Raw genomic sequence first — 10,000 nt, 5'->3', positions numbered from 1 at the left:
ATGCCATTGTTGTCATTGTTGCCATCTGCCTTGATGCTGTATACCTTCACTCCCATGATGCCCACTCTGGGGTAGGCCTCATCATTGTGTTGAGACTGTGGAGAGTTGTGCCCATACAGAAAGGTAAGGGTTAGGGTTGGAGTACTGAACTTCCTTCAACAGTTTTGGTTAACAGAATCTCATTATTTGATAAAAATTCTAATCCTTAGGAGTTGTCACTGACAAAATTGTGCATAAGCAAAGGCTTTACATTCACCCATTAAATACTCAAGTAGTAGAAAGGTAAAAAAAAAAAAAAATGTAATGTCAGGAATAGTGGAAAAGCCTCTTTGTACATCACTCCATCACTCTTAGCATTTGACACAAGGAAAGGATTTAATAATGTTATTAAACCCTGCTTACAGCCATGGTAGTTCAGGTCCGAAAAGTGGGAGAGAAGAAACTCTTGCATGAACAACAAAATCGGTACCTGGCTGAACAAGAGGCTGAGAGATATCGCACGTACAGTTACTCGCAAGACATGTACATCAAAGCACTTGAGGAGCTTTTGAGAAGAAATGGTATCTCGTATCAGGAGGAGTGCAAGAATTTGCCGGATATTAACAGGTATTGTGGTGAATATAGTCATTAAGAGTTATATAATACCATATAGATAGATTCAGAGATATGCTATGATTTACTTCACTGGTCTCTTTATAGATGGGTTATCGTGATTACCAATTTATGTAATCAGTTCTATTTATTTATTCATTTGATATTTATTTTACAGGATCAGTGTGGTTGCAGAGGTGAATACAAAGGAGTGAAGAAGTAAAATGAAGGGGGAAAGCATGGTATGTAGAAAGCATACGGATTTGAGGCTAAATGGGTTTATTTCAGGAATGAGGCATTTCATGTGATCATTTGATTCTTATAACTGCATTTATCATTTAAAGAAACATTAGTCAAAAGCATTATTAACCATGTAATGACAGCATTTATACAGATTTTAGTATTCATTTGATATGTCTAATAATATGTCTTTAAGACTACTAAGAATTATAAAGTAAATTAATTTATATGACCATTTGTGATCTCAATCAAAGTACTGAATTTGTCAAAGACTAAAATCAGTCTTAAATAAGATATACTTAAAAGCAGTAATTTTCTTAATTAAATTGGAATTTTTTCACAATGTTTGTAGATAATAGCAGCAAAGAGATGTTTTTATCCTGAAACTGATGCGGTCATATTGAAATATTTTATGAGGCTAGAAATTAAAAAGACACTTTATGTAAGAAGTAGCACCATATCAAAGATCTACTTTCTTTGGGAGCTAGAATTCAACATGACATTTAAAGTGCATTGTCATGTTGCAAATTGGTGAAAGAAAAAGTTTGTTTACGAAGATTGCTGGTACATGTACTACCTCAAAGAGGGTTTCAGTCACATTCATATGATGGCATTTTAAACCAGTTATTTCTTCTTGGTTTTTGCTATAGTTACCCCAGATAGGAACAGACATAGATAAAGGTATAGATAAGATTGAGTATCTTTTCAGAGTGCAAGAAGTATATTTGACTTACTTCAGTTTAACAATTATCAGAATTACATTTATTAATGACAGGGTTTTCAATCAGAAGGCATCAAATCTTTACCCTTTTCACTATTAACATCTGACACATTTTGTTCTAATAATGAAGTCATTTATACCCCTTTTGTCACAATACTTTACCATAGGGCTGTGTGACCTTTGATGTCCTGTACATTTATTTGTTTTAACCATTAACCATTAGACACATCTTTTGCACTGTGAAGATATTGATTCTCATTTTTATCTTCATATACATTATTATCAGCTTATTTGATTTCCAGATGAGTTTTATATTACACAACCAGTGTGCCATTAAACCAGTTGTCGGTCACTATGAGTGAGAATTTGCATCTTCAAAAAACTGTGCTTGAAGGAAATTTATTCCATAATGTTTATGCTTTGAACAGTAATGCCTCAGCAGAAGCATTAGTTATTATAAATGATATTCATTTAATGTAAGAGTCTTTATAGCCTTTGCAGGATTCCAAATCAGGATTCCTGGAGGTACATATATTTGTACACATACTTGTATACATAAATACACACACACACACTCACACACACATGTGTACACTTCCTTAGACTGATATATATACATAGGCATACATAATATAGTTGGTCCTAATGCGCGTGATTATGTTAGATATATCCTTTTTTTGTAAAAGATTTCACGAGAAGATGGTGATTGGTTCCGAACCCCTGACTCAGTTCCCTGTTGTAGCCCTAGTATGTTAGACATTATTTGAAACAACAAGGATGTAAATTAATCCAATGCTGACTGGAAATGTAGTGTTCATTGGAATGTTGTTTTGTGGAATGTTTCTATACATAACTGGCTTTAGAAATGCTTAGCCAGGTGTAGTTTTTGAGATTTTTTTTTTTTTTTTTTTTTTTAATAATGCTATTAATATCAACGTAATTATTATTATTGTTATTATTATAGATTTTATGATTATTATAATGTTGACATTATTCATTGCAATATTTGATCAAAATTTGTTTTTTCCCAAAATTAAAGAAAAGGGTAAAAACGGCTCATTGGTGACTAAGCACTTACGAAGCCATCTGTGTCCAAGGATAATTAATAAACAATGACCATCAGGTGAATAAGGGCAGGGTGGGTGTGATCAATCAGCATGTGTGATAGTGTTACTGTAGTCACTTATTTACTGTTATATAGACAGGATAATAGCAGCATCATGAGCTGTATATTAATTAGTTACCTGGTGTGTGTGTACTCTGAATTTCCAGTTAACTGTTACCAGCATTTGGGTATTCTCCCCATGTAAAGATTCAATTACAGACTTTTTTTTATAGCTCATCACATTAGGCAAATCTCCGAGACAAAGAAACATTAGGATCACTTTTACTGTATCATAAATGATAGTCAGGTAACAAAATACATAAAAAAAGAAAAAAAAAAATAAGTAGACTAACAATACAGTCTTTATTGTAGCAATATATCAAAAGTACATATTTGGTTGACCACTAAAGTGTCATTGCTGCTATACAAGCAGTGTATTAACATTTATCTTTTGAGTTATTTTTGTTCCTGTCATTTCTTCTTTGTTTTTGTTTTTTCAAGCTAAGATGTTTCAAAATTTTATATGGTTTTAGACCAGTACAAATGTATGATTTTCTTATGTGTGTGGCAACTTGGTACTTTTATTTTTGATGTAGAACGAAGTTATTTTTTTCATTTCTTGCCAAGAAAGATAGTCAGCCTCTAAACTTAACAAAATGTAAATGGCAAGGTTTAACAATACTCATTTCTGTAAAGGTAAGAAGCCTGTCTGAAATATCTGAGCTCCATTGGCAATACATGTCCAAGATCTATGAAAAGGATAGGCGAATGTTAATTTTAGGGCCTTTATGTATTAAAAGAGAACAGATAGATATATTAGAATTCATTGTGAGCTAGCAATTTTTTTGCATATGAATGGCTTCTGACTTTTATTCTCTCTTGTCACAGATTTCTTTCTCTTCATTTCTTTGTCTTAAAAATCACGTCTTCCGGCTTTATCCTTCTGTACTCCTCCATCTTTCCCTCACTTCTTTCCAATCTGTAGGCACTTGTTAGAATTGTGAGATGAGCAACTGCAATTCCTTGGTTATAATTTTTGCTTGATTGATCTTCTCTTTACCTTCATTGTTGTAATTTTCTGTATTTATAGATTTTTTCTTTAAATTAATTTGTTTTTATTGTATTATGTAGGCTTTGATGTAGTAGTAATTATAATTATAATTTAGCTTTATCCCATTTGTTGCAAAGGTTATTCTTGGTGTGACAGGCTGTCTGTTTATGGATGCTTCTAAATTCCCCCGTGTGTGCAAGGAATGGCTGGGGTTACCATTGCTAGACTCGAATGCTATCACTGCACCATGTAGTGTTAGTTTTCAATTTCTGAAAAAAACACAGAGAAAGACAGACAAACAGACAGAGACAGAAAAAGACACGGAAAGAGGGAGTGAAATAGTGTCACTGGATAAGTTGCAGGTATAATGTGCTTGGTCAACACACAGGAAGAGAGTTTCAATAGAGGTCAGAGATACACAACAGCAACACTAGATTATAAATGTAGGAGATTAGTCTTCTGAGTTCACAGGTTTATGCTTGAGAGTAGTTAATGTTATTATGTGAGAAAGAGGTAGGAAAGCAAGCAGGAAATAAGGCCAAATGAGGGGCCTATCCTGGTTTTGTAGTACAGCACCATGTGGCCAGTCGGAGTCAGTGGCAGAATTGATGCTTACAAACCTTGGTACAGTATATGTTTAGTTATGAAGTTAGAAATGAGTAACAAATACTTAATTAAGGTATGATTACAGTGAACGTTAATTTACTCTACAATTAATACAGTAAATACCAGTAATAATGCTTATATATTAATTTTGTTAGCTAGATCACTATCAAATCATTGATTAGATAGTGAATACACTAACTAGATAGTAATAACATAAACTAATGATAATGACTAATAGCTGTTACAATGACAGACATGCACTCACAGAGACATAAAGAGAAAGAGAGACTGATAGGATAGTAGATGGAGGTAGGCATATATAGAGAGACTGAGATGCCATGACAAGAGAATTTTCTATACTGTATAGAGGAATGTAATATCGCATTATCATGATCACATGGACATGTACTGCCATTGGAACTTTGATGAAGACCTGATATTGTACTTGATGTTATTTGTTCTGACAAAGAAAATAAGGAATGAAGGTGTGTTAAATGACATAAAGATTTAGAGCCAGGACAAGATGGAAAGGATTTCTTTTTTTATGTAATAGTCCAGATTTTTGGAAAATTCTGTACAAAGTTTTCCCACAATAACTGCATAAACTTGCAGATCCCAGAGTTCAAACATGTAGGTAATACTTACTGTATTCAGCTAATAAATATAAGACAAAGCCTATGCACTAATTATAGTATGCATATATATATATATATATATATATATATATATATATATATATATATATATACACACAACATACTATATATGCAATACAGACATATACATTGAAGATTTATATATTGTTGAGTGCCTCATGTGTATGATTCTTGACCTGTTGCACCCATGGAGCCAAAAGCATTGAGTTGGCCAAAGTAAGTCTTGCTATGTTAGAGTAACCATTTATGATTTTGCATCAAGGTTTGGGCCAAATACTTAAATTTCAGATATATTTTGACATCAAAGTGCAACATGTTAAGGTAATATACTTGTATATGAAGTATATGTATTATATAATGTTAACAACACATGTAAACATTATAAATACATGTACATACTGAAATGAGCCTCCATTTCTTAGTTGTGCTGTATAATAGATTAATTGTTCATTACAGTTGGTTAATAGTTCTTCTTTACAATGAATTAGTTGTATGTGATGGATATTTTTGATAATGCTTATATATAGCGTAATATCTTGTAACCAAATGCTGTACCAGGATAATTTTGACTCAGAAATTTTAGTGCTTTAAAATGAATATGATGGCCCTGCTAGCACACACATATATATATATATATATATATATATATATATATATATATATATATATATATATATATATATATATATATATATATATATATATATATATATATATATATATATATATATATATATATATATATATATATATATAGAAAGTCAACTGTTGAATCATCATAGCTTTACACTGATTTTACCTCAAAATTGGGTCAGATTAACTCATTATTTTTAACTTGTTGCTGTTACTTAATAGTACTTCTTATCTGCCTGCTTTCTAAATGACTTCTTGCTTGTTAGGACTTACTCATTTATGCATTACAGAATGTGTATCCTGACTTTCACAGGCTAAATTTCACAGCAAAACATGCGCCAATGTTCTCATAGGCAAAGAGGCATTCACAAATACAGACCAAGTGTGGATAAAATAATCACAAATCATATTCATTTCTTCAAACCTTCTTGCTGTTTATGATAAGAATTGTCACAAGTATGATTCATAAACTCTTGAATTATTGAGTCATGCATAATTACTGGCATTAGATATCACGTACTAAGATTATTAGAAATTTAGTTGTAGTTCCAAGTCTCGTGTTGTTTCTGTTAATCTCTTTTAACCATATCGCACAAAATACTAGTAGTTGATAGGAGTAGGTTATATTTTTATATTAGTGTGGTGTAGACCTTTTGATGTGTGCTTGTTCCTTGAATAAGTTGTGGAGAATTAGTGCTAAATAAGGTGTAAACAGAACAAAGGAAAGAACAGGAAATGCACAATTATTCCTGATTTCCCCCCTTTTTTTCTTTTCATTCTTTCTTTCTTTCTTTCTTTTTCTGTTGTTTACATCTGCAGTATGAAGTTTGCCATATAGCTTTTACAATATTTGTTTCTTTATCATCTGTTCATGTGAGTGAAGACAAGTAATGATGCATTTGTTTCCTTTTTGTTGTACACAGGTTTCATGTAACAAGATGAAAATGAGTAAAATGTAAAAGCATTTTTATTAGGTGCTATTGATACTTCTGAACATTATAAAATGAGCTAATGCTTTTTTTTTATTGAGTATGAATTCTATAATTATTGCCTTTATCTCACAATTTATTGTTTTGGTTTAGGAGTTAACTTGTATTTAAACAATGTCACTGTGAAAATACTGATATGTAGACATTTTACTGTAGACATCATTTGTCTCAGGTGTTTTATGTTTTGCTGCTGTTTACTACTTGTGAACAAAACAAAGGTTGTATTGCTCAAAAGTTTTGCATTTATTACTGTGGCATTTCCTGCTGAAGTGTAGTAAGTGGCTTGGGGTTGATTTCAAGATATCCTGGCATGCTGGGGCAAGTTTTTAATCCAAAGAGGTAGAGGCATTAAAGTGGATTTTATTCTATACAAATGCCCAGAAAAACTAGCAGAAATAATAGGATCACCAAATTCAGGGGGTTCATCTCCAGAAATTCGGGATATTCTGAGGCAAATTTCTGAACTAGACAGGGCACTAAGAGGGATGGATTCGACCTCTTCTTCTTCTCCTTCTTCTTCTATTTCTTCTTCTTCTTCTTCTTCTCCTCCTCATTTTGCTCCTTTGTTGTCTCCTCATTTTTCTTCATCTCAATTTTCTTTTTTCTTTTTCTTCTTTTTCTTTAGTAATATTTTGTTTCCGTGCCTAACTTCCTCTGTGTGTTATCCCGTAGCAAAGCTTTTCATGAATTTACATGAATCTCTCGATTACAGCTGTTGTTTCCTTGTTTTGTTTGTTTCCACGTCACTTGCCTCACAACCCCTCGGGTTAGAATTCCAGAAATACGTAATCAGTGAATGCCCAACCTTGAGTGCCATTTTCTCCCCTTTTCCTTACTTTTTCTTGCCTCACTTCATCAGGGAGTGTCACAAATATCTATAGTGTTATCCAGTGGCAGCCAACTAATACTGCTGAACTGTGTTTTGTTCTGGTATTTTACCCTCTCCTTTCCTTGAAATAGAGTTTGAAAAAGTACATTTCACATTCATGTTGTGCCATTTAGGAATAATCACAAGTTTGTGTGTTGTTTATTTGCACTTATAAAGTCATATAAGCAGCTGAAAAATATAGGAATAGCATGATTCAGTACTCATAAATTATAAATTGGTTGTGTTTTAAAGTTTAAAGAACAAGCTTTATGAAAAATGATAAGGAAAATCTGTTATGAAATTCCACAAATACTTTGGTGAGAAAAATACAAGTTTTTATCAATGAATATATTAAATTACTTAGCATGAGGTCACATTTTCCTATCATCATGTGTTTGTGAAGTGGAAGAAGAAATGATTTGGCTGTATTTATTTCTTCACTTTCTGCTTTTATATTCCAGAAAGTAAAAATTGCAAGCCTTCTGAATCTATGTTAGGTAGGACAAGTGAAACCTGTGCCCTAGTTTCATAATTTAGTAATTTGTTACTCAGATTTAGAATATAGTACAGCATATTATTAAAGTGAATGAACAGGAATCAAGCTTGGTTTGTTTCAAGTAACATGAAAGAGAAATATATATATAATGATATGAGATTTGAATATCAATGCGAGTGTAAATAACAGAGCATTTTTAACTAGAACCACAAAGGCATAGTGGATGTAACTAGAACAGAACATATGTGGAACCAATAAGGATTAGCTTGTTTGTTTCAGTTCATGCTTCTATGTAAGTTCTTGAACATTTTATAAGAAGAAAACTATTATTTCAACAAATATGAAAGAAGTAATGGATTATGTACAATCATCTGAACAAAAATACCTCTTTGTGTATCACATATTCTCGTTTTTTTGTACCTGCAGAGTGTTTTATGAAACTGAACTTTAGGGTCATTTTATTACCTAAGGATGTATATAATATTGATGAGCTTTTGTGAAACATAGATGGTATTTGATTGATATACTTATTGCACATTTCAGGTTTCCTTGGTTTGTGTTTTTGTTAAGGAAACGATTCTTGCCATAGAACAGATTGCTCCTAAAGGAACAGACCAAAATCTGTAATTTTTGTATAAATATACACAGAAGTACTGCTTAGTGTATTTATGTTGTTTGATGATGTTGCATGTTGATGTTTTTCCTTTCTCTGTTTGACTAATTATTACCTTCGGGAAATACAGTTGAGTCACATTTCTTATAGGAAAAAAAAATTGTTTGGGGAAAGAATCAAATGTAAATATATGATGTAATAGGTGCTTTATTTTTTTTCTTTCTTCCATTTTTAAGTTAAATTGAGTGACATTTGGATTGAATAATGAAAGAGTATGTCAAGGTAAAGATCAGATGAACCATATTCATGTTGATAAATGTATAAAAGGTATGAATGAGAATGAATATCTTCACTGTACAAGAGATGTGTTTCTGGCGAAGATATAATCAATACCAGTCAAATACATCTCTTGTATTGTGAAGATATTCATTCTCATGCATACCTTTTATACATAAAGATCAGATGTGAATATATGATGTATTTGGTCCTTGATTTTCATTTTTATTTCACTTTGAAGGTTCATTTTTGAAGATTTAGTATACTAACTCATAGCTTCTCTTAGTCCGTGGATGCTGCAAGATCACCCGACTATTGCTTTAGGGTTCAGGAATTAAAATGTGCCAAATGTCGTGATTGTAACAGATATTTCATACTGTGTGCTTTGTATTTCCTGCTATGGGTGGTTTATGTTGTGTAGCCAGGAATATTTGAGTATCAATACTACATACTGTGAGGGTTCAGATTTTCTTATTGTATTGTAAATGTATAAACTCAGATGCATGTTTACAAAGGAGAAGCTTGGATTTAATTGTATGCAGTGCATTAAAAAAGTAAAGTCAGAGTATATTTTGTGTGGAAGTATTTGTTGATTATTACTTGACTTTTAACTAACATGCAAGTTATAATTATGTGCCTTATCTAGAATACTCTTTATATATCAAGTGTGATATATAAATGTTATTTGTGCCAAGTCGTCTTGTGCTAGACGCATCAATACAATGTAGGATGTTTTTCCTTCATGTAGATGTTGACTTCAATTACTGGTAAGTGTTATGTTGTGATGTTTAATTTTAATAAAATCTAATACGTGTTAAGTGTTTCCTTGTCCATTTGAATTTTTTTTCTTTCTGTCTTTCTAAAATCTATGCACATTATAATTGGGTAGAAATAACTAGTGATAAAGATCAGTCCCCTGTTTTATTTAACCCAATGGCGTCGGGTATAGAAAATTAAAAAAAAATCTACGCTCTGGCGAGCGGCGGCAACGCGCCGACTCTGAGTGAATTCGGTACATCAAGCCGAATCATTGCCTCGGGGCTTTTTGGCGAGGCGCCGCTGCGGACAGCCGCACGCCTCATTTCGGGCATATTGTTATGACGGCGATAGCCATGACCCGTCACCATTGGGTTAAACCCCTTGGATTTAGCTGAT

General features: G+C 32.4%; 1 protein-coding gene across 1 annotated transcript in view; it reads left to right on the top strand.

Annotated features, from left to right (window-relative positions):
* Window positions 1–4,583, top strand: part of LOC125037450 (voltage-gated hydrogen channel 1-like) — an 11,032-nt gene extending 6,449 nt beyond the window's left edge. The window contains exons 5-7 of the mRNA XM_047630596.1: window positions 1–123; window positions 405–606; window positions 770–4,583. The exon at window positions 1–123 is cut by the window's left edge and continues 13 nt beyond it. Coding sequence (XP_047486552.1) covers window positions 1–123; window positions 405–606; window positions 770–806 — 362 coding nt within the window. The 3' untranslated portion in view covers window positions 807–4,583. The remainder of the gene's footprint in view (window positions 124–404; window positions 607–769) is intronic.
* Window positions 4,584–10,000: the final 5,417 nt, after the last annotated feature.

This window comes from Penaeus chinensis, chromosome 23 (assembly GCF_019202785.1).
Source record: "Penaeus chinensis breed Huanghai No. 1 chromosome 23, ASM1920278v2, whole genome shotgun sequence".
Lineage (NCBI taxonomy): Eukaryota > Metazoa > Arthropoda > Malacostraca > Decapoda > Penaeidae > Penaeus > Penaeus chinensis.
This window is presented reverse-complemented; position numbering and strand designations above follow the sequence as displayed.